The following is a 26552-nucleotide window of genomic DNA, read 5'->3' on the forward strand; positions in this document are numbered from 1 at the left end:
TTTTTCAGACTGTAAAAATGAAACAAAAAATTAAAGAGACGATATTTGGTGATTGGTAACTTGAATGAATAGAAGTAACTTACTGTAAGTTTTCTTCTTTTTATTACTTGTGACATATAAGTTATTTATCAATTTCAGCTTTGCTTTTCTTTAAACACGTTACAGCCTGACATTGTCGGAATAGTCAGCAAAATTAAAATTGAGGTGCGACTGTGCCACATGGGGAAAATCTTAAAAAAGTAGTTTCGTCATTGAAAAGTGTGAAATTATATTTTGATAATTTTCACTGCGAAATTATCAAATATAATTTTCACGGATAAATCAGTAATCCACTGAAAAGCATAAAATAAAAACGAGTATCCTTTTACAGTACTGGCCACGCGAAACCCGCAAAAGTCGCGTTATGCCGCGAGTGTAGTCTATGTCGCGACGGGACACTACGCGGTAAAACATCGCCGCGTGCAAGTTCGCCGAATTTCACGGCGGTTCACGAAAAATCGCCGCGATTTATCGCCGTAATTTACGGCGAATCTTCAGCAATAATTGTATTAGAAAGTACTACTTGGTCATTCCCGTGGTCTTTAATTTCTAAAACTTTAAAAAAATCTTGTAAATGTCATGTATATTTATAAATATTTAGCATTTGAACATGTACAGCGTATACATTTTGTATACTAAAACAAAGCAATCAGGTGCTGGTGAAAATTAGTTAACAATAAAACGAGATTGAAATTACAAAAGGTAATTGGTACTACATCAAAGAACGCACGATAACAAATTGTCCAATTGTTATTTTGATAATAATACAAATGTAATTAAAATCCATTGTTTACTTTCGCACATATTCTATTTTTAGAACAATGCAAAGCGACATTTAGCACCGATTCACAGGTGTAACTAATTATTACGTCTTATACGCTAATTATGATTGTTGAAAATTGTAAATTGTAGCAGCGGGGATTCTGTCATAAAATTGACCGAAAAAATAAATTTTTGGAAGCTGTGGTCCTTTCATATGCATTATTGTTTTGATAGCAGACACAAGTATTGCACAATATCTTCAAGATCATAAAAATGTAAATAAAATATCACAATCAAAATGCACTTACGATTAATAATATGTCAATAATTGACACAATCAATATCCAACATTTTTTTTTACTTGAGCAATAATTAAACATGTGTAATCATTCCTTGACAAAAAGAAATGACAGTTTTTTTCTGATATATAAAAAAGAGGTGGAAGTCAATCGAGTGTCGGCATTTCTTTGATGATTCGGCAACAACTACAGGTGTGTAAACATCAAAGATTCACAGATTCTTCAGAAGAGCCGACCAGTCATTTGTCAGAGGTCATTTCGTGCGTAAATTTTGTATTTATTTTTTAACATTGGAAACATTATATTCCTTTTATTTATGGATGCTTCTTTTTGCGGGAGTGTTTTTGTGTCTTTTAGCGCTATGGAATTTCAACAATCGGCGATAATTTTCGGTAACTAACAATTAAATATTTTAACATTTTTAAAACAGGGGTGCAAATATCCGCCATTCAGAAATTATAGGAGACAAATCTTGCGTGTGTTATTTTTTACAGACGTGTAATAAATTGAGTAATGATCACCCTAGAGAACGAAATGGCCCGGTGATCCACTATAACTCTTCCAGGTCGTACGGGAATATTTACGCAGGATTAGTTTATCACATCGGTAATTTGACCATGCTTGAATTTATGTCTTATGTAACGTTTTCAATATGGGGATACAATTAGAAATGAACAAGTTAATATCGTATCAATTATGTATCTTTTTATGTAACTAAATATCTTTTTACACATATATTATATTTATATCTCTACTTTAAACTCAATATGTATCCCCCCTAAAAAATATTTTTACACGTGTACAATAACATGTACACTATTTACCTGCCGATGGAGCCGCATACTTGTACTGCGTCGCATTTATACATTGAATTTGAGGTCATGATTCCGCCATTCACGGAAAGTTTTTAACGGTGTTATTTGATTTCGCCGTGGTTATTTATATTTGCTGTTGGCATCAAAGATAAATAGAGAAAGGGCATTTTAGCAAATTACAAGATTTTCTTGATACAACTTCATGTAGATCTACTAATTAATTTTCGTACTTGTACATGTATATCTGGTTTCAAGTTCACAGAGTACAATTATAAATAGATCTACATTTATTATACAAATGAACATGTATTATTCCCCGCGAATAACGGCAAATGTTCACGGCAAAATCGCCGCGAGTTGAATTCGCGGCAATTGTCTCAAGTTGCCGCGAATTTGCTCGGGTTTTAAAGCATGAGAGTTTGCCGCGAATACGCGAATTGTGCGGGTTTCGCGTGTCCAGTACTGTATATATAGATATAAATTATTCCATACTTGCATATCTTTATTTCTATAAGTTCTTTTAACATATTTTGTATTATTAGGCCTTACATGTATTAATTCATGTTTCTCTAAGTGCATATGTTTTCATTTTCGAGAACACTACTACATGCAGTAATAATATTTGAAAATTAGGAAGAAGTCGATCCTTGTTATTACTTAAATACATGTATATTGCAGTATGATAAGTGGATCTATTTTAAAACGTGTAATAACCAGTTTGATTTTACCGATTTACACAAAACATGTTTTTATCTTCGATGCGCGTTTCTGCAATTTATTCACTTCTTCAAATTCAGTTTTGGATTTATTGCCATGTTGTTTAGTTTACACATTTACTTATGTTATCAAAATCACATTGCAGGATTCTTTGGATCACTTCAATGTTTTATCTTATGCATGCATAATAGTATCGTCAGGCTTCGTGTCTATGTTAGAGTGTGTTGTACTTAATGACATATCATTAACGTAAAAAAAAAAATAAAGAGTAAAGACCGTCCCTAGTAAAGACCCCTAGGGGACCACTTATTTCACTGTTCCACTATTTGAATGATCGTTTCATATTTGACAAACTGTTTTCTATTTTCATTAAATAATAAGTAACCCCATAAATGTGGACATATTAGATAACATGTGATAAATGGCAACTTGCAAGATTCTACAGGTTTATTGAGGCTTTTGAGAAATTGTATAATTTTAACATTTGTAACAATATGTTGTGATGTACCAAATCAAATGCTTTCTTTAGGTCTAAATATATTGTGCATATCAAACAACCGTCCTCTACATGTACTTAAGTCATTAATTTAAGGAAGGATTCTATGAGTCGTATTAGAGCAGCTTGACTGGAATGTTTTACGCAGTGATCTTCCCGCAATTCTTCAGTTATTATTAGAATTTATAGTTACTCTGCTGATCGAGGACTGAGGAAAGAAACCACTTTGATCAGTTGTGCGAAATAAATATTTGTGCACCCTACTGAAGAAATTTGAAATTTACAGTAATTTAAACTGTTGTTAACTATTTCAACTTTTCTATTTTTGAATTTACTACCTGTACTGACTTTAGGGCGTTCCTTTTAACGTTAGATAATAAGTGTGGTTGTTACAAGAGTGTTTCTTTATTCGTCTCCAATTGAGAATCATGTACTGATGCATTATGGAAATTTCGATGATTTTATTTCTTAAAAGTGCACAAAAGATCGATTGGATAGCAATAAAATGCACATTTTTAGTCTTTGAAACTCTTCATTTCTTAGTGAAATATGTTCTTCTTCATAACGCACATTTAATGGTCATTCAAAAATATTATAGACGTACATGTAACTGTATACATTGACTTTACGATATCGTTTTTTCTTCATTAATTGAGCATTTTAGATATTTAATTGTTAACATTTTAAGTAGATATTTAATGAAATTTGAAATTTGAATACTGTTCACAAAAACATTAACCCAAATCGCGGCCTCTTTCTCAATAAGCATACTAGTACTCATAAATAACTGGACTGAGAAATTGCCAAACATTAATAACTGGTAAAAAAGTACTTACAAGTACATGTATGTATTTATGTATTGTAGATCTAGTTCTAAATTGAACTCCTCGTTTGTTAGAAAGTGTATTAATTTGAAAGGTGGGATGATAAAACATCCAAATATCTTTTAAAAACGTACTAGAGGGATGATAAACATTTGACTAACAAAGTGTTTTCATACTGCAATTATTTACTACATTTGTATGTTGCCTTCCGCTTCGTAGAGATCATATCGATATCGATATAATTTTAGCCATATCCTGTGCTTGGTGTTGTCTATAGCAACATGTCACGTGTACCAATCAAGTGCCCGTTTTATCCAAAATGGCGACGACCATTGATTTCCTGCACTATTTAAAGTAAATATTGACACAAAACGCTAAATGAATAATGTCAGTTAGCCATTTATCGTATTTATTATTTGTTTAATGGATATCAACTGTCTTAGCCACTGTCAAAGTAAATATTGAGATATTTTGTTCAATATTTACCGAAATAGGTCGCTTAATTGGCTACGGAAATGCTATAAATAACTTTTGTTTATTGTTTTCAAAGTAATGTCAAAGCCCTTTTTTGGAACCTAGATAAGCGCTTTAAGTCAAGTAAGATGACTGATGCATGGATATAGTAGTTTAAAAGTGATTTGTTTTGATTGAAAAACTTTTGTCACAAGTTTGTGAATTTATTTTGAATCAATTACATGTACATGTGACATTTTATAAGAGTGCACATTATGTGCTAGTCAGTTTTTTAACAACAATACCCCACCCATGGGTAATAGGTGAGATTATGACTTTTGAATATTAGAATTCCCAATAAATGCCACACCATGGGAAATACATACATGTATCCCAGCTAGCCATTTTGACACCCAAAACCATTATTGCATTGATTCATCATTTGATCTGCTATTCCCAGCCCTTCACCAAGGGTTAATTTTAGATTAAGGCAATAAATTGCTTCATTTTCTATGTATGAATGATATAACAAATATACATGTAGGCTATAGATCTACATATGCTGGGACATATGAAAACAAATGGGTCTTATGTTTGCTTCCATAGTTGGTCAATAGATATAAAGCTTAGTCTTTTAAAGCAGTTATAACATATGTTACATTGATTAATTTTCATAACTTCATGTTCGGACATCTTAGATGTGCATGGTCTGTTAAATTTTACACTACTTTGCAAATGCATCTGTATACCCTATGTTGTAAGGCTTCACAGCCTCTAAGGTGCAGCCCCAACTTTTTTACAAGTTATAAATACCGATAATCATAGGTTGTATGCCTTCCCCTAAATTGATATTGGCAATTGGTAGCCATTATACATAGAGGGCATTGTAACAAAAAGACAAAGTCTGTTACAATACCATATTTATGAAAACCTGCAAATCAAATCAAAGTAAAAAGTTATTCTATTTCATGCAGCCACAGTCAAAAATTGATTTTGAAAAATATGAAGTAAGTTATAATTTTTGTTTCAGCCTGTAATAATATAACATTGATATTTGTGATGTACCAGTAACAAGAAAGATGAATTATGTTGGAAGTATATCGATCATTGACTGAGGTGATGCCCCGGCAAAGGCTATCATCGACAAGAACACCCGGTCCCTGGCACAGAGAGTGGCAGATGAGACTAAAGAAGAACTGGACAAAGTTATGGACACGGTGGACAATGTAAGCTATTACTTATAACTTAATCTCTATGAACACCATTCTTGATATAGGGCGCTATCTGGCAGAGTAGATTTGCTGTTCACTGCTGTGGGTTTGAGTCTTGCTATGGACCTTGAAATTCTCCATGTTAGAATGTTCTCCAGGTAGCTATCAGAAAATATTCTTAAGTGAAGTTTGGCACTTGTGGCCTTGGAAGTGTTGGGTTTTTTTTTTTAACAAAATTCTTTTCTTATTTATTGTAATTTTTATAAAACTCATTTTCATATGCAATGGCAGATTACCAGTAGTCAGTAAGTTCTTTTCTTGTATTTGGTAGGAAAACCTAAAACATAACAATCTTACATGTCCCAAATGAAACTTTTGATTTTGTTGATGGTTATGATGCTTTTGTTTGTACTTTTGTTTTAATTAGTTTTAATTCTAACACTATCGGAAAATTTTCTATATAAACAAAGAATGCCCGAAGCGTGCATTATTGTACAACAATGCACTCGCCGTTCTTATTATCTCCCTGTGTATTTTCACATTGAGGGCGCCATTTTGTTTGAAAAATCTGATAAATAAAAACAATTTTTTGTCGAATTTTGTTGTGAAAACTATCTAGAATGAAAGAAATTGGTCTAACTAAGAAAATTAATCCGAACACCAATATCTTTTATTCAGTCGTTAACGCTGTACAGACGTTTAAAGTGTTGTTTACGTGACGTCACAATGTAGCGCCAAACAGCACGTGCAAAACAATCAAATCAAGTATGCTATTTTAATGTTGCAAACAAGTTAAGTTTTACATTTATTTCAGTTTTAATAATTTGTATTTCGCTTAAAAAATTATAGAGTGAAATAAAATAAACAAAGTTTTATCAACGTTTTCAAAATACGTTATTCTCAACACGGTAGATTTAACGACAGTTTTTTTCTCAACCCATTGGAACAGCCTTTAAAGAACGTTTCTATCGGAAACTCTGAGGCAAAAACAAATTAAACCACCAAACATAAATGCCAACTTTATAATAATAATTATATTTTTCTTGACGTGTTAGAATGGAAATAGATATTGATTTTTCCTGCATTATTGTATAATAATGCACGTTTTTCGTTCAAATGCTTTGTAATAAATCACTCAGGCCTATCGGCCTTCGTGATTATATTACAACGCATTTGAACTCAAACCGTGCATTATTCTACAACAATGCACTCAGAATTGATATCTATTTCCTAATTAGTTAATAAAAAACATGAAGGTTACATGTATCAGGTGCTGTTTAACAATTCCATTCCTTTACCATTTCAGATCTATTTGTCCTATGAAATGTCTACCCAGACCATGTTTGATGATCCAAGAGGCTCTCCTAATGTAGAATATATTGAGGATATTGTAAGTATTCTATCTTATTTCATATTTGTTCAAATTTTCACATAAGCCACCTCTTTTGCTGTCAGCTCTTGGTTTGAACCCTGCCAGGGACTATGAACTTGTGAGGAAATTATACAGATATACATGTACAATGAAGTTTTACAATTGCTGGTGGATTTACTCTAATTGCTTATGCTTAAAGGAATATGTAAGAGTTTGTCAACCTTTCTATGGTTAATATTAACCATGGCCATTTAAGACCGCCTCCGTAGTCCAGGGGTTAGATTCGATGACTTCTAAACCAGTTACCTCTCTGGCGTGGGTTTGATCCCCGGGAGATGCTTTGGTAGTTTAGCACGGAGGAAGGTAGTCTAGTACTGGTGTAACTCTCCAGGAACGATGGTTAGGAAACTACCTGCCTATATGACTGTCACTGAAATACTGTTAGGGAAAGGCGTAAAATGAAACAAACAAACATGGCCATTTAAGTAATAGAAAGAGAATTGAATCACGAGGCTATCTGATGCCCCGAAGTGTAAATCAGATTGGCGAGGGTTTTAATGTTCTTTCTCTTTTGAATCATAGGCAAAAATAAAAACACATTCCCTGTTGTCACATATGAAATCCCAGAAAAAGTAACCAATGAACTAGCATCTGAATATGTTTATTCTATTACTATCCCTTTCTCTGTCATCACAATAAGTAAACTACAGACAAAATGAGCCAATCAATGGGTATGCTCTGGAGTGCGTGTACATATGTAACTATAAATACCTGTACTCCAGTTAACACACTGTGCATGTATATGTAAAAATAACACATTTTCAACAGAAAGGTTCCCAAAATATGATACAACTAGAAATATCTCATCTCAGTTTTTAGCTCACCTGTCACAAAGTGACAGGGTGAGCTTTTGTGATCGCTTTTCGTCCAGCGTCCGTCCGGCGTCCGTCCGTAAACTTTTACTTCAAATGACATCTCCTCATAAACCACTAAGCCAATTTTATCCAAACTTCACAGGAATGTTCCTTTGGTGGTCACCTTTAAAAAATTGTTCAAAGAATTTAATTCCATGCAGAACACTGGTTGCCATGGCAACCGAAAGAAAAAACTTTAAATATCTTCTTTTAAAAAACCATAAGAGCTAGAGCTTAGATATTTGGCATGAAACATCTTCTAGTGAGTGTCTACTAAGTTTGTTCAAATAAAAGTCCTGGGGTCAAAATTGGCCCCGCCCCGGGGGGGTCATTGATTTTCCCTATATGCATATAGTAAAAACTTAAAAAATCTTCTTTTAAAGAACCCAAAGAGCTAGAGCTAAGATATTTAGCATGAAACATGTTCTAATGGATGTCTACCAAGTTTGTTCAAATAAAAGCCCTCGGGTCAAAATTGGCCCCGCCCCGGGGGGTCATTGATTTTCCCTATATGCATATAGTAAAAACTTAAAAAATCTTCTTTTAAAGAACTCAAAGAGCTATGGCTAAGATATTGAGCATCAAACATGTTCTAATAAGTGTCTACCAAGTTTGTTCAAATAAAAGCCCTGGGGTCAAAATTGGCCCCGCCCCGGGGGGTCATTGATTTTCCCTATATGCATATAAGAAAAACTTAAAAATCTTCTTTTAAAGAACCAAAAGAGTTAGAGCTAAGATATTTAGCATGAAACATGTTCTAATAAGTGTCTCAAATAAAAGCCCTGGGGTCAAAATTGGCCCCGTCCTGGGGGGGTCATTGATTTTCCCTATATGCATATAGTAAAAACTTAAAAAGTCTTCTTTTAAAGAACCCAAAGAGCTAGAGCTAAGATATTTAGCATGAAACATGTTCTAATGGATGTCTACCAAGTTTGTTCAAATAAAAGCCCTCGGGTCAAAATTGGCCCCGCCCCGGGGGGTCATTGATTTTCCCTATATGCATATAGTAAAAACTTAAAAAATCTTCTTTTAAAGAACTCAAAGAGCTATGGCTAAGATATTGAGCATCAAACATGTTCTAATAAGTGTCTACCAAGTTTGTTCAAATAAAAGCCCTGGGGTCAAAATTGGCCCCGCCCCGGGGGGTCATTGATTTTCCCTATATGCATATAAGAAAAACTTAAAAAATCTTCTTTTAAAGAACCAAAAGAGTTAGAGCTAAGATATTTAGCATGAAACATGTTCTAATAAGTGTCTCAAATAAAATCCCTGGGGTCAAAATTGGCCCCGCCCCGGGGGGTCATTGATTTTCCCTATATGCATATAGTAAAAACTTAAAAAATCTTCTTTTAAAGAACTCAAAGAACTATGGCTAAGATATTTAGCATCAAACATGTTCTAATAGGTGTCAACCAAGTTTGTTCAAATAAAAGCCCTGGGGTCAAAATTGGCACCGCCCAGGGGGTCATTGATTTTCCTTATATGTGTATAGCAAAAACTTAAAAAATCTTCTTTGAAAAAACCCAAATAGCTAGAGTTAAGATATTAAGCATGAAATATCTTTTAGTGAGTGTCTACAAAGTTTGTTCAAATAAAAGACCTGGGGTCAAAATTGGCCCCGCCACGGGGGTCATTGATTTTCTTTATATGTGTATAGCAAAAACTTAAAATCTTCTTTGAAAAAACCCAAATAGCTAGAGATTAGATATTAAGCATGAAACATCTTCTAGTAAGTGTCTACAAAGTTTGTTCAAATAAAAGCCCTGGGGTCAAAACTGGCCCGGCCCCAGGGGTGTCATTGTTTTTAACTATATGTGTATAGTAAAAACTTTAAAAAATCTTCTTTTAAAAAGCCCAATGAGCTAGAGCTTAGATGTTTAGCTTGAAACATCTTCTTATGAGTGTCTACCAAGTTTGTGCAAATAAAAGCCCTTGGGTTAAATTGGCCCAGCAATGTTGGGGGGGGGGGGTTGGGGGGCCTATATACAGGTGAGCGACCTCAGGGCCATCATGGCCCTCTTGTTTCACTTTAACCTGTATAATGATACTTTTTAAATTGTTGTGATTGAAAACCATGTGACTTGGTCATGTGATCTTGTTGTGTTTACAGAAAGAACTAGAAGAGATTATTACGGACACTGTAAAGAAGAAGAAATATCAACAACAGGTGACAGTGTTTGTCGTTGGTTTTCAAGATGTATGGGCACAGAAAATGAAGCTTCTTCAACAAGTTAATCAGGTACAAAGTGTGAATCTTCTATATAGAGGATATTAAATGAGTATAAGTTAAATACTCAATTTATTGAACTAGTTGAATAAAATAATGTTTTGCAAGCTTTTGGCGAGCATAATATTACTTTATTCAACGAGTTCAATAGATATAGTATTAAACTTACACAAATTTAATGTTCTATTTATCATATACTAACCGTTTGAAGTGAAAAGGAAACATTTTCCATAGACAAAAGGCTCACATTTAGTGCGTCTTAAGGCTATGTTTACATAATAAAAATGATGTAACATCAAAATATATGCATGGCTGTGCAATACCATTTTTAAGGAGTGACAAAATACTAGTAAGTATATGATTAAGGTATGTGATTAATTGTATTAGTCCTGTAAATTAGGTAGTTTTATGGCCTGACTTTAGCTCTAGGTTATTTCAGTAGGTAGTTTATACAAATTTTACAAACTGATATCTTACAGTTATAATGTTTAAGTTACCAGTGATCTTATTTTTAGCTCACCTGTCACAAAGTGACAGGGTGAGCTTTTGTGATCGCTTTTCGTCCGGCGTCTGACCGCGTCCGTCCATAAACTTTTACTTTAAATGACATCTCCTCATAAACCACTTAGCCAATTTCATCCAAACTTCACAGGAATGTTCCTTTAGTGGTCACCTTTAAAAATTGTTCAAAGAATTTAATTCCATGCGGAACTCTGGTTGCCATGGCAACCGAAAGAAAAAAACCTTTAAATATCTTCTTTTATAAAACCCAAAGAGCTAGAGCTTAGATATTTGGCATGAAACATCTTCTAGTGAGTGTCTACCAAGTTTAACAAATTTAAGCCCTGGGGTCAAAATTGGCCCCGCCCCAGGGGGTCATTGATTTTCCCTATATGCATAAAGTAAAAACTTAAAAAATCTTCTTTTAAAGAACCCAAATAGCTAGAGCTAAGATATTTAGCATGAAACATCTTCTTATGAGTGTCTACCAAGCTTGTTCAAATAAAAGTCCTAGGGTCAAAATTGGCCCCGCCCCAGGGGGTCATTGATTTTCCCTATATGCATATAGTAAAAACTTAAAAATCTTCTTTTAAAGAACCAATAGAGCTAGAGCTAAGATATTTAGCATGAAACATGTTCTAATGAGTGTCTACAAAGTTTGTTCAAATAAAAGCCCTGGGGTCAAAATTGGCCCCGCCCCGGGGGTCATTGATTTTCCTTATATGTGTATAGCAAAAACTTAAAAAATCTTCTTTGAAAAACACAAATAGCTAGAGTTTAGATATTAAGCATGAAACATCTTCTAGTGAGTGTCTACAAAGTTTGTTCAAATAAAAGCCCTGGTGTCAAAATTGGCCCCGCCTCGAGGGTCATTGATTTTCCTTATATGTGTATAGCAAAAACTTAAAAATCTTCTTTGAAAAAACCCAAATAGCTAGAGTTTAGATATTAAGCATGAAACATCTTCTAGTAAGTGTCTACAAAGTTTATTCAAATAAAAGCCCTGGGGTCAAAACTGGCCCCGCCCCAGAGGTGTCATTGTTTTTAACTATATGTGTATAGTAAAAACTTAAAAAATCTTCTTTTAAAAAACCCAATGAGCTAGAGGTTAGATGTTTAGCATGAAACATCATTCTTCTTGTGGGTGTCTACCAAGTTTGTTCAAATAAAAGCCCTTGGGTTAAAATTGGCCCTGCCCGGGGGGGGGGGGGAGGTGAAGGGGGCAGAGGTCATTGTTTTTGATTATATGTGTGTAGTAAAAACTTAACATCATAACATCATGAAACATCTTCTAATGGGTGTCTTCCAAGTTTGTTCAAATAAAAGCCCTGAGGTTTAAACTGGCCCCGCTTAGGGGGCCTATATACAGGCGAGCGACTTCAGGGCCATCATGGCCCTCTTGTTCTTGAAGTATTATCCAAATTTGTACTTCGTCTTGTTAATTATGATGTCATTGTTTAAATTTTCATGATGTAAACACGCTATTAGGAGTGTATTTTTTAGCAACCTGTACTTTAAAGAAAAGAAAAAAAGAGGTATTTCTATACACTTGTTTGCATTCCTTTTGGCCAAAAATACTTTACATTTGTCACTAACCTTTAAATGACATTAAAGAATTTTATACACCTGTTGCTTGTTTTTAAAAAGAAAAATATTTATAAGATCTATTCCTTAAGGTGAGCGATATAGGGCCATCATGGCCCTCTTGTTTTTATCTTTTGTGATAAACATATCCCGAAACAACCATGTTTCAATCACAACCGATATTCAAACAGTGGAGCTGATGTCATTAAATTACATAAAGTCATATGTTGTATTTACTTCAACTCCTGCAGAAATGCTATACTTGATTGTCAGATGTTTTCAGAAAAACAATAAGAAACTGTTTGTTTTAAATGGAACAATGAAAATTGTACGACTTTGACTATATCAAAATAGTCACCTGTTTAACCCTTTCACTGCCATAGGGACGGCTTATGTCGTCCCTGTTATTTTCAGCGTATTTGCCATATGGAGGGCTTTTGCCGTTTCTATGATAATAATAATATTAATAATAAATCAATAATAATAATAAATATAAAGAAAATTGTACCATCGACAATAATTATTATTATACTAACAAATATACAAATTATAACAAATAATAATAATTATATTAATTAATAATATAGTAATTTCTTAGAAAACCCTCTGGCAAATAGGTGATCAGTAAAACAATAACCCTCTGGCAGCGAAAGGGTTAAAATTGTGATAAAATTTTTTTCAAGGAAGTTACATTTTTATTGGCTACAGAGTTTTACCATTTACCTCAGTCTTAGGTGTATTTAAAGCAACTATTTTCATGATGTACCACTAAATTTCATCAGACTTTATGTAGGGGTCCTTATTGATAAAATCTTAATTTATAATCAAGTTATTTTCAAGTGATAACTGTAGAACAGATCTTTTGTAAGTGATACCAGCTGGCAGATCTAGACAAGTTTTCATTGCTTATTATAAAGTGGGTTACAGGAAACTGGCAGTAATGATTTGATGCTTTAGCCATTTTGCTGCCCAATTAGCATACTAAGAAATGACACCTTCAGCTGCCCTTTTTGTACACATTAACATTTACTGAACATATGTTATAGCATATAGTGTAAGTTTTTAAAATCTGGAAAAAAAATGTTGAAAAGCATTGAAAAAACTAACACTGTTGTTATTTTACTACAATTTTAGTAGCCTGATTTATCTTGAACAAATTCTTCATAGGTGTATACCCTGCTGTTTGAATTTAAGTTTAAATATTCCTGGGAATGACTTGAGTGAGTCATATCGTTTTTATTGTTTTTTAAGAAAGATCAAGACTTGTTGAAAATGTACCAACCTCCAAATGAATAAATGTTGATAAGAAATGCATTTACAATGTATAGCTAAAATGACTTTAAAACATAATTTCCCCTTCCATTTATTATTGGCTAATCAAATCTTAACTAATTGAATATTGGTTTTGCTGGGATACTAATATAACTTTGAAAATGTTTTCATTCTAGTTATGTTTTAATGTAGTTTTTCAGCTCTTTTTAAAGGCAGTTGACCAGTGGATCGATTTATTCACTTGTGACTATGGAACACTGGTAACACCTTTGCTATAAGCGAACTAGAGCATTATTTGTGAGTTACTTTTGTGTCAAATATGCAAAGTTGAGCCCATATCATGGTCTTTTTAGGCCATAATTTAGTTATAAAATTCCAAATTTTAGCCCTAAAATTTCTTTAATACACCCTAAAATTCCTAATTTTAGCCCTAAATTTTTTTAAAATTGCCCTAAAATTTTCCCTTATTTTTTGTCAGAAGGTGCTGGACAGCCTGCAATAAGCTTGTCTGCTTTTCTGGTAAAAATCTGTTAATTATACCCCCAAAAACGAAGTTTGGGGGGGTATATAGGAGTCACCCGGTGGTCGGTCCAGACGTCCGTTGCATTTTCCTTGTCCGGAGCATAACTTGAAGACTAATGGTTGGAATTCAATATTACTACATACAATGGTCAAGCACATTGAGAGTAAGTGTAGTGCACAAGAACCATAACTCTATCTTGACTAATTACAGAGTTATTGCCCTTTGTTACTTTTCCTTGTCCGGGGCATAACTTGAAAACTACTGGCTGGAATACAAAACAACTTCATACAATTGTCAAACACAGTAAGGGGAAGTGCAGTGCATAAGAACCATAACTCTATCTGAAGTAATTACAGAGTTATTGCCCTTTGTTACTTTTCCATTGCTTTCTTTTGTCCGGACCATAACTTGAAGACTAATGGTTGGAATTCAATATAACTACATACAATGGTCAAGCACATTGAGAGGAAGTGCAGTGCACAAGAACCATAACTTTATCTTGACTAATTACAGAGAGAGTTTGACTGAAATACTGCTGAGAAAAGGCGTAAAATCAAACAAACAAACAAACAAAAAATTACAGAGTTATTGCCCTTTGTTACTTTTCCTTGTCCGGGGCATAACTTGAAAACTACTGGTTGGAATTCAAAACAACTTCATACAATTGTCAAACACAGTAAGGGGAAGTGCAGTGCATAAGAACCATAAATCTATCTAAAGTAATTACAGAGTTATTGCCCTTTGTTACTTTTCCATTGCTTTTTTTTGTCCGGAGCATAACTTGTAGACTAATTGTTGGAATTCATTATAACTTCATACAATGGTTAAGCACATTGAGAGGAAGTGCAGTGCACAAGAACCATAACTCCATCTTGACTTATTACAGAGTTACTGCCCTTTTTTTTCCTTGTCCAGAGATTAACTTGAAAACTACCGTTTGGAATTCATTACAACTTCACACAGTTGTCAAGGACATTGAAAGGAAGTGAAGTGCATAAGAGCCATAACTCCATTTTGACAAAATACAGAGTTACTGCCCTTTGATACTTTTCCTTGTCTGGAGCATAACTTAAAACATACTGGTTGAAATTCAAAACAACTTCATACAATGGTCAAGCACAAAAAGAGGAAGTGCAGTGCACAAGAACTATTACTCCATCTTCAGTATTTATAGAGTTATTGCCCTTTGTTCCTTTTCTTTGTCTTTCTGGACTTATTACAGAGTAATTCAATAAAACTTCATCAATGGCCAACCACATTGAAAGGAAATGCATTATACAAGAACCACAACTATCTTTAATTGCCTAAAACCATAACTCTATATTTCAATTCTTTTACAATGTATTCTGTTACTAGTAACATCCTCATTTCCGAAGCAGTCTTGTGGGGGTATTAATCACATTTAGTGATAGTTTTAGTTTTAATATAACATTGTTGTTATCTTTATCATATTGATATTTTAAAATGATAATCAAAAATAGAGATATTGTATAAAATATGTTAAATAAATTAAGAATCGAACGTACTACCTCTCTAATCCAAAGCCACTTAGCTATCGTTTCAGACATTACTGTTGCTTAACGATAAAATATTAAGCGTATATTTTATTTTGTCAACAGTTTGGGTTGTTATTTGAGATAAAAATATATGTCATATGTTGCAGTTCAGATCGGAGTATCAGTCCCCAGGGGACCCGCTCATCGGCAGGATCCCAAGGGACGGATAATCCAGTCCAAACAGCAACACTAGTATGTTGGATATTTTTCTTGCATATTCTATCATATTTTAAATTCTTGACCTTAATAAAGTAATTTTCCATGGAAATTTATGTCAGTCAGCAGCGTATGAAATTATAACTTCATTCTCAACGGCAAAATAATGTCATCATTAGCATGCCATTTTATAGCACGCAACTCATCTGGCACCCCCATGACAGATGACATTTCCGGCATGAGTAAAATTAATGGAAACACAAGTCTGATATGCAAGAAATACTCTGTCAAATCTTTATAGAAGTTTATGCTTATAAATGAAAGTCTGGATATCTATTTAGTGATATGAAACCCATATTACTGAGGGTATATCACTCATAGTGTTGTTGAAATGGCTGTGCCGATTTTTTTGTGGCCTACGTATTAATTTATGATTTCGTAAATTTCCTTAAAAATGTATTGTGTATCTTGTTCTTCAAGCATATTTCTCGATTTAATGACAATTACTGCACTAATAATTTTTCCACTGCAATAGTGACGTTATTCCGCAGTTAAACTCATTTTTTTTAAGTAACAACTGCGTGATAAACTTTTCCGGGTAACCTTCAACCCCTGTCAGACACTCGCTCAATCATATTTTAAGTTTATAAGAAAGAGAACTTCAAGGAAATTTATGAGCTGAATTTCATCTGTTCTAACAACACTTGAGACAGGGAACACTTTCAGGACTTACTGAACAGTAATCACATGTATTCTTTCGGTTGCTATTTTATTTCCAGTGTCAAGATGTTTCCCAAGTATTTCTCTTTATCCACATATATATATATATATATATATATATAGTAACATGTAAGGGCTGATATACATGTATTAATCAGAATAAACACTTTAATGCAAATAGAATAAGGAAAATATTACATCACGTGGGTATCATTGTTTAATTTAACGGACACTAAATAATAAGAGTATATAATTAAGAGAAAATTAATGTGTAAGTGGATGTGTTTGTGTAAGACATTGAAGTTTTTGAAATCCCATCCCGTTTTTGTGTGTTTTTTTTTATAAAATTAAAGGGGGAAAAAATAAACTTAAATAATTTTGTCTTGTTTTAAAATAATTATTGCTGTAAAACTCAATTACTGTAAAATGCCAGTTTTGGTCACAAGTGGCGAGTATATGACATCGTAAGTTGTTGAAAGAAGCGGGAAATGGATGATAATCAGGTAAAACTGAATAAAAAATGAAAGATTCTGAATAAGTTGGTTAATTTCAGTAAAAGTAAAATTCCAGCTATATGTTGTGTTGAATGACCCCATAAAATATAATATTAAGAGAAAGAAATCAATAAATGAGCCGCGTCACGACAAAACCAACATAATGGGTTTGTGACCAGCATGGATCCAGACCAGCCTGCACATCCGAGCATTCTGATCAGGATCCATGCTGTCCGCTATTAGTTTCTCTATTTGTTATAGGGTTTGTAGAGCCGAGCCATGACAAAACCAACATAATGGGTTTGTGACCAGCATGGATCCAGACCAGCCTGCACACAACTAACTTGTTTCTCTTTTTGTTGTTTTTTTTTTTTTAATATGCTATACAGTATATGTATATGATCACACAACTAAGTGATAAAACATCAACATGTCCAGGTGTGATATGCCCTCTTGAAAAATAATTTTCATTATCCCTCATTAACAGACGCAATCAAGCGAGTTCGCAATTTTCATCTTATTTTGATGTGATAAATGCTTACAAGCGATTGTCCTTTCTCCAGTTTTTAGCTCACCTGTCACAAAGTGACAGGGTGAACTTTTGTGATCGCTTTTCGTCCGGCGTCCGTCCGGGTCCGTCGTCCGTCCGTAAACTTTTACTTTAAATGACATCTCCTCAGAAACCGCTGAGCCAATTTCATCCAAACTTCACAGGAATGTTCCTTAGGTGGTCACCTTAAAAAATTGTTCAAAGAATTTAATTCCATGCAGAACTCTGGTTGCCATGGCAACCGATAGAAAAAAACTTAAAATATCTTCTTTAAAAAAATCCAAAGAGGTAGAGCTTAGATATTTGGCATGAAACATCTTCTAGTGGGTGTCTACCAAGTTTGTTCAAATAAAAGCCCTGGGGTCAAAATTGGCCCGCCCCAGGGGGTCATTGATTTTCCCTATATGCTTATAGTAAAAACTTAAAAAAATTTCTTTTAAAGAACCCAAAGAGCTAGAGCTAAGATATTTAGCATGAAACATCTTCTTATGAGTGTCTACAAAGTTTGTTCAAATAAAAGCCCTGGGGTCAAAATTGGCCCCGCCCCAGGGGGTCATTGATTTTCCTTATATGTGTATAGCAAAAACTTAAAAAATCTTCTTTGAAAAATCCCAAATAGCTAGAGTTTAGATATTAAGCATGAAACATCTTCTAGTGAGTGTCTACAAAGTTTGTTCAAATAAAAGCCCTGGGGTCAAAATTGGCCCCGCCCCAGGGGTCATTGATTTTCCTTATATGTGTATAGCAAAAACTTAAAAATCTTCTTTGAAAAAACCCAAATAGCTAGAGTTTAGATATTAAGCATGAAACATCTTCTAGTAAGTGTCTACAAAGTTTGTTCAAATATTAGCCCTGGGGTCAAAACTGTCCCCGCTCCAGGGGTGTCATTGTTTTTAACTAATTATATGTATAGTAAAAACTAAAAAAAAATCTTCTATTAAAAAACCATGTTTGTTCAAATAAAAGCCCTTGGGTTAAAATTGGCCCTGCCCGGGGGGGGGGGGGGGGAGGTCATTGTTTTTCATTATATGTGTGTAGTAAAAACTTAACATCATGAAACATCTTCTAATGGGTGTCTTCCAAGTTTGTTCAAATAAAAGCTCTGGGGTTTAAACTGGCCCCGCTCCGGGGGCCTATATTTGTACAGGTGAGCGACCTCAGGACCAACATGGCCGTCTTGTCTTAAAAGTCACAGGGAAAGGCTTAATGTAAAGTTCAATGTAATGTAAATGCTTTCTTGAGAAATTTTGATTGCGATCACTAAATGCCTCCTGTCAACAATTTAAAGGCATAAATGTTATTGATTTCATGTGATAACATTGATTTATGATCCTGTTAATAAATATGTATAATTTTATATCTTTAATATTAATCCAACATTTTATAAGCACATGAACAAATTTGTTAAAACACATGACCAAGTCACATGGTGTTCAACCTCCAATCACAATGTGACAATTTTAATAAAAGTAGATATCACATGGTTTTACACAGACTTTCCAGCAGTTGTGAAAATTAAAAAAAAAATCTTCAAAATAAAAACAAAAATTGTACCATTTCTTGTTACGAATGTACAGTGAAAGTTGAGAAAACCGGACGCTGAGAAAATCGGAACTCTCTATATACCGGACGATTAATTCAGTCCCAAATATCCCCTTCGTTAAACTTTTGCATTAAACATTGACAATACCGGAATCTGTAAAAACCGAATATCGGACGGTTGATAGGGGACCATGAAGTCAATTATATAGATAATTACCTTGACAATACCGGACGCCGAAGGTGTGAATAACATTGTGTACTTGTGAATTGGTTGTGTCTAAAATGCTAACTGAGTGGTAATGGGACTCTGATTGTCTGATTTGTTTATTATGTCCGTTTGAGTTATTGTAAGGCATAGATGTTACCGTTTTATATTAATGCCAACATGTACAAGGAATTGGTAAGATAAAATCACTATCAATAAGAAAGTTAGTAGTTTTATACTGCGTTGCTTTTGTATATTCATTTCTCAAAATATCAATACAACGGAAAAGACATTTATCGGCCCCAAGTTCAATTCCATCGCCAAAAAGAATCCGACGATAGTTTTCTATAAGTGACCAAGTTGAATTAATTAAAGACAGTGAAACTTTGCCAAACCTTTAAATAAGGCATCGGTAATATTTACAGTGGAAAGGGGGGGGGGAATTATTAAAAATAAACAAAGTAAACTATGTTAGTAATCATTATCCAGTACCCAAATATATCGTTATGAGGTAACTGCTGTTCGTTTTAAATCAAACTTTTATTGTATTTAGATGAATATTTTGTCTGAATGACAAATCAATAAGTTCAAAAAAAGTTTTTGCATATACATGTACTTCCTTTCATGAAAAGAAATTACTTGTATTCTATTGTCTAAAAAAACCCAACTGTAAACAGCATAATTATTTTCTAACTTTCATTGGCATTATTATGTAAATGCATCCTCTAATGCAAAAATTAAAATTTATACCATTTTCCTTAAAAATGATGCATTTTTTTTAAAGTTTTGATGACTGTGCTAAACTGCTGGAAAATTTGTCTATACCTTCTGTTGTTGTTGTGGTAGTAGTCACTTGAAACATTGGTGATGTATTAATTCTATTTAGAATGTTTTTATTCACAATTAAAACACTATATGTTTTCCTTTATTAGAATGTTTACGGTATCTATTGTAGACCAGGGTGAATATATTAAGGGTGATAGGATGTTTAATTTAATTCAGCCCAGACTGAAGTGAACTTTATATACATGTGTCTATGGTTGCTAATTCTTCAGTCAGTTGTGAACCAAAATCCAGGGTTTTTTTCTTAGCTCTTTGGAATATGACCCAACCCCCAGAATTGGATTTTTTTTACAATGTTTTAAGCAAATTGGAAAAAACTAACAACATATTGTATTAATTAGATAAGACAAAGATATTAAATATTTTGTTAATTTAATTTTTTTTTTATATAAACTTTTAACCCATGATGCCTTGGTTGAGAAGCAGACACGTTAACCACTGTGCCTCAGCCACATTCACATAAACAAGGTGTGCCCCTTTTGGCTGAGGGGTTGCCTTTTATGGTTGAGACATAAGACTTGCAGCCACCGTTTATCCCTGTGTGATCGTATAAGGCGACTGAATGGGTTTAAATAACTGGAGTCTATGCATGTCTTAGCTTCAGCAGGTGAGGTGGTTTTGACTCCTGGTGTTGCTTTGAAGTTTGTTATACCCAAGGTTAGTCAAAATCATCTTTCCTGTTTCTGCACCATATGACCTATACTGTGCTGGTGTACCCTTAAAACAAACCAACAAAATTAACATAGTGTAGTAAAAAATTCAAACATAATATGTCTGTAATTCATGTTTGCCATGAATATTGTTGATAGTGAATTTCATTTGACCTGATTTTTACATGACTTTCCTATTTGCTGCTGATGATTTACATTGATTCTATTGTTGAAATAAAAGGCGTATAACATTAGCTAAGCTTAAAGTATATAAAATGTAGCCATAGTTATTTCTTGACATAATATATTTATTATGCACAAAAAAAAAACACCTATCACCCTGGTCAGTATAACATTCGACGGGTGAATATCACATCATATTCAATGGCTAGCTAGTCAATAACTGTAATATTATTACACCATTTTCAGTTGATGTACACATGAGCAGTTTATATGTGTGTGTATGCCTGGATTTCCTGATGTCAGTAGCCGACTTCTTTGTGAAAGGTCTACCTAAACAACCCGAGGTAGAACCACCACCTGTTCCTGCCAAAGAAACACAAAAAGGTGAGTTTAATTCTTGAGATAAAATAGTTTTATAGTTTTTTTTGGTAAAAAATACAGGAAAGTGAATGAAATTTGTCATTTACCCTACATGCATGGAAAACCAAACAATAAATTGTTGCTTTATACTTGGCAGCACCGATGTGGGTTCCAATCCCAAAAGGGACTTTGGATTGTTTCATGTGAGGAAGCTATCCAGCTAGTGTGAACGTCTGTGATTCTACACAGGCCCCTGTTCGTGCCTGAAGTAATGCATGGAAGGGCACCTGAGGTCTTCCTCCACCGGTAAAGCTGGAAAGCTGCCATATGACCTAAACTGTGTCAGTGCCATGTAAAACCTAATCAGAGTACAATCGATCAAAGTTTTCCATGTAAAATCTCCATGTTATAGGGTATATATTTGAATTTATTTATTGCCTTGGTATGATTCAATTGTTAAATTAATACTGAATATATGTTTAAGCGATCAATTATCAAACATATTTATTGTCTCTTTATTTTCACAGCAGCTGCAGTACAACCAAAGCCTGCCGAGCCGGTGGCAGGTGAGATGAATATATCTGTCTCTATAGATAGACCAGAAATTATCATGATTGAAGACCAGTCTAAACAAGATACTAGTGCCCTCATGTTAGATGTAAGTTATTAAATATCCTGGTACATTAAGGGGAGCTGTGGCCTAGTGGTTTAAATGTCTGCCTCTCAACCCAGGGATCATGGGTTCGAGCCCCAATCAGTTCACAACCATGTTTTTTTCATATGACATTAGTTCTGGTTGGTTCCAGGAAGCAGACTCCGAAGTGATTAATATAAGTTGCAAGAACTTGTTTAGCAATCAAGCTTAAATAGAATTTAATGTTTAAGTCAAATATTTTGTTCTCTTTTGTCCTTGTTGTTTTGTGATCCTGTTTATTTTGTGCAAAACACCAATGAAATAAAAAAAGTACATCTTACTCAGTTTTATCTGATGTAAATAATAGGTATGTCCATGCCTGATGTAGAAAAATCAGTTTCTAGTTTAAGTTGGTCAAAACCCTTATCATGGCTTATTTGTTTATCTGGATGTTTCCGTTATCTTGACTTTTGTGGACAGTCCTGGCGACTTCGAGATAACGGGAGTCGACTGTATCCTGTGCTTAGAGTGCCCTTAAATTTCATACCATTATATACACTAATACCCTATTCTTTTATGATGCCTTCATTCATATATTTATTTTGTTTTATTATGCTCTCATCATTTATTTACCCTGTCCCCTTTAAAAATGAATTTCAGTCTGAAAATATGATAATTTTGCTGTAAAATCAGACAGATATATTTACAATGATTTCAGATGGAGTTAGTATTGATATATTTACAATGATTTCAGATGGAGTTAGTATAGATATATTTACAATGATTTCAGATGGAGTTAGTGTTCAGGATGAGACAGAGTACGGAGACAATGGACATGTCAGCTGCCATTAAAAACCTCGGTATAGTCTCATGTAAATACAACAGTAGAGGCTCCGGGTCACAGGTAAATATCTTGTATATTCATGTTTAAAAAAGGAAGAAATGTTGGATCTTTGTGCTTTTGAAAATATTTTATAATTCCCAACATCTTTTTGAGATATGTTCCATGTTCAGAACAAAGAAACAAAAATTCTGTACATAATGAAGATATTAACCCATGTCGTTGTGATATATTGCTTGTATTTGATCCTGAAACCATGTGATATGATGTTTATTTAGTTCATATATAGACTAAGAGTTACATATATTTTCACAAATAAATATAGCCCCATTTGACTTAATATTGTTCAAATATTGACTATGTGTTAATAATGTTCTTATTCAGAAACTGACCCCATGTGACATACATGTATATTATTCAGATATTGACAACATATTGGTAATATATTTAGTTTATATTACAGGAATTGACCCCATGTGACATAACATGATGATAATAATTTATTGTATTAACTGACCTTATATGACAAAATGTTACTATATATTTCTGATATTGACCCCATGTGACATAATTTAACTAAATATTTCATGTATTGACCCCATGTGACATAAATTAACTAAATATTTAATATATGACCCCATGTGTCATGTGCATTTTTCATGTATTGACCCCATGTGATGTGTATATTTCATGTATTGACCCCATGCAACATTTGTATTTTCAGATATTGACCCCATGTGACCAAATTTAACCTAATATTTCATATATGACCATTTGTGCCATGTGCATATGCAACATGTGTATATTTCAGATATTGACCCCATGTGACATATCATTCTACAGTAAGACGCCTAAGGATCAGGGAGCACATATGGATGTTTCTACTACAGATTTAATCCTGAACATTTCCCCAGCTACCATCAAAACAATGTCGGCAATAGCCGCTGGATTGTCTAAACAAGAAGTATGATTTTGTTATTTTTAGAATAGCTCTTAAAGTATGTAAAAATGAAAAAAAAAAAATGCAAATATTTGCCACTTTGTTAAGTAGCATTAGCTGATAAATTTACCTACTTAGTTTGTTCTTTTTTACTCAGAATATTTCTTAAATTATTGAAAATAACCAAAAAATGCAAATACAGTCTAACTTGCCCATGCGACCACGTGTATTAAGCGACTTTTGTCTTAAACGACCACTTTAAATTCCCCCCGATCATTTTCCCTCTTTATCTTTAATGTATTAAGCGACTTTTGCTCAACGCGACCAGCGACCGTTAATTAGTCAACTAATTGACATCAATCTTTTCATTAAACGACCACTTTTCAAGTAATTGTGTTTTTAGAAACGCCACCTCGTTATGTCACAAGTGTCAGCAATCAAAACACAACAATAAACGTGTGAAAAACTCTATTTCCCATACCGTTTTAGCGTATGCAAATGAAGTTAAGTATACGCGCGACGTGTATTATCCAATAATATCGGATAAACAATGCAACACTCCGCCCATACTGAGATGGTGTATACGCTTCGCTTGTTGACATTAAGACTGCATTGAATTGACCTTGAACTTGATCAGCCATTAAATTAATCGTAACAAATAGATGTTGTTTGTTAATTTCAAATGAAAAAATGCACAACAGAAAACATCTTCACTAACAGGGTTTTCGTGTTGGAGACAAGGAAAAACAACGGAGAAGTTAAAAATTCTGGAAAAAAAGTCAAACATGTACGTAATGGATCAAAACTGTTTTGTCAATAAATATCAGAACGTTATTTTTACATTTGCATCCGTTTAGATTGTCGGAGCGTACTTATTATTCAACATTTATATAAAAATGATATTGAAAAACAATCCCATCGAATAAAAAAGATGTCATTTATAAATTTTGACTTTTATATCATGCTGACTGTCTTAAGAGACCGTTTCATTAAGCGACCGTTTTTGGTGTTTCCCTTGCCCGGTCGCTTGATACACGTTTGACTGTATTTGCTTTTACATGTAACTACTGCATTTACTCATATATATGACTCGGAGCATGTATAAGTCGGGGGATCTAATTTTTACATAAGAATTGGCTGTTTTCTGCTTATCATGGGATAATGAAATCTTGTACTAGATGGTATTGCACTAGAGTGATAAAAATAAGATGTTGTTACGGTTCATACTTTCAGAAAACTTTCTTAGGATAGAAGAATTTTGCTTGAATAATTGTAGCAAAAAAAGAAAAATTAAAATGATTGATACATAAATTATGTTCTGTAGGAGGAAGGGGAAGAGGAAGAGAAAATGCCTGGGGATATCTGGCAGATTAAGAAAATATCCGACTGTGATTTCTGGTTCCTAAAATCAGGTAAGTTTCTTTTTGATTTGGTCTATAGAACCTTGATTGAAATTTGATTCATAGATGGGCCTGATGTCAGATATTTCTTCAAACCTGATGTAAATTTGAACATCATATTGTATTTTTATCAAATTCTTTGAATAATTATAGTTGAATGAAAAAGACTGTGGAAAGTGCTTTAAATCATCAAAACTTAGTGTAACAAATACATTTTCGAATTTCGACTAGAATACTGTGAACATTTAGTTCAAATATAGGAGTCTTTCTAGTTCATTTCTAATTAAGTCAAGTCTTAATTTTGTGCATGGAAATTTGTTTTTAGTTAGTTTTTAAAACATTTATTTAGCTTTTTTTGTAGTTTTTGTCATTTAATTACATTTATTTTGAGATACAACTCACATGTTTTTGCAAGCTTGTGTAATTGATTTTTTTTTTCAATGTGATGTTGTCATAATAATAATCAAAGTATTGATGTTGTAAAATGCATATACACTGTATTTTATACCTCTTAGCCAGTAATTTGTAAAACTAATAATACCAGTACTTAGAAGTAATACTAATATATATATTCAGCTAGCTTATGGAAGGTTGGTGGTTTTACTGAGGTGCCAGCTCATGCCTAAAATAATGCATTGACATTCTTACGAGACCTACTTTATGGGGTTATTACTTCCATCTTTTGTTGCTCATAATGTCCCTTCACTAAGAGCCAAAACAAAACCTTTTCCTATAAAGCTGGGAAAATGTCACCTGACCTTAAAGGCACTCCACTGAGGTCAGAAAGCCGAAAGTTGGGGCAATTCTTAGTCTGCTTTGAGTGAAAAGCCATGCAAAGCTTTTACTTTTTTGGTTATTTTTCACAGTAAAAAAGATGATTCTGCAAAAACAGGGTGTGCAAATGATCTGAAGATTTGCACATAAATTATTTGAGCCGCGTCATGACAAAACCAACATAATGGGTTTGCGACCAGCATGGATCCAGACCAGCCTGCGCAGTCTGATCAGGATCCATGCTGTTCGCTATCAGTTTCTCTACTTGTTATAGGGTTTGTAAGCGAACAGCATGGATCCTGATCAGACTGCGCAAATGCGCAGGCTGGTCTGGATCCATGCTGGTCGCAAACGCGCTATGTTGGTTTTGTCGTGACGCGGCACATTTGTCTTTATCAACATTAAGTAGTACACAAATCTCTGAAAAATATTTCCAACCCTCTCATGTCAATTAACCTCAGTGGAGTCCCTTAAATAGTGTTGTAATAAATTGCATGTAAAGAAAAAACACCAACACAGATGACAAGTTATTAAGATATGATTATGTATATGTACTATATGATATTTATAGCTGATGACACAGACAACCGTAAGTGGAATATGTAGAAATATAGACCAACAGGAACACATATAGCACAGCTTCAAATTAACATTACCGTATTTCTGATAATTATTGCGCTTCTTTATTGCCCTAT

At 33.8% G+C, this 26552-nt stretch overlaps 1 protein-coding gene across 3 annotated transcripts; it reads left to right on the plus strand.

The window, feature by feature from the left end:
• LOC132745315 (intermembrane lipid transfer protein VPS13C-like) lies at positions 1 to 26552 on the plus strand. Of its 3 annotated transcripts, none has more exons than XM_060734206.1 (10): positions 1 to 84; positions 5436 to 5631; positions 6923 to 7006; positions 10013 to 10141; positions 21155 to 21292; positions 21796 to 21926; positions 22693 to 22806; positions 23555 to 23707; positions 25008 to 25095; positions 26429 to 26552. In XM_060734206.1, the coding sequence occupies exons 5-10, from the start codon at positions 21166 to 21168 to the stop codon at positions 26461 to 26463; spliced, it is 648 nt and encodes a 215-aa protein (XP_060590189.1). In that variant the 5' UTR covers positions 1 to 84; positions 5436 to 5631; positions 6923 to 7006; positions 10013 to 10141; positions 21155 to 21165; the 3' UTR covers positions 26464 to 26552. The 3 variants fall into 3 exon arrangements, with proteins under 3 accessions (XP_060590189.1, XP_060590188.1, XP_060590190.1); XM_060734205.1 differs by lacking the exon at positions 1 to 84 and adding an exon at positions 4216 to 4306; XM_060734207.1 differs by lacking the exons at positions 1 to 84; positions 6923 to 7006; positions 10013 to 10141 and adding an exon at positions 4216 to 4306.

Source organism: Ruditapes philippinarum, unplaced genomic scaffold, assembly GCF_026571515.1.
Source record: "Ruditapes philippinarum isolate M1 unplaced genomic scaffold, ASM2657151v2 ctg2095_1_1_1_1, whole genome shotgun sequence".
Lineage (NCBI taxonomy): Eukaryota > Metazoa > Mollusca > Bivalvia > Venerida > Veneridae > Ruditapes > Ruditapes philippinarum.

What these genes read in the sequence shown, in the direction of transcription:
- LOC132745315 (XM_060734206.1), top strand. Translation starts at nt 21,166, where the DNA reads ATGAGCAGTTTATATGTGTGTGTATGCCTGGATTTCCTGATGTCAGTA. An exon ending in TGCCAAAGAAACACAAAAAG is followed by an intron (nt 21,293 to 21,795) that starts GTGAGTTTAATT and finishes TTATTTTCACAG; the next exon opens with CAGCTGCAGTACAACCAAAG. An exon ending in TTTCTGGTTCCTAAAATCAG is followed by an intron (nt 25,096 to 26,428) that starts GTAAGTTTCTTT and finishes TGATATTTATAG; the next exon opens with CTGATGACACAGACAACCGT.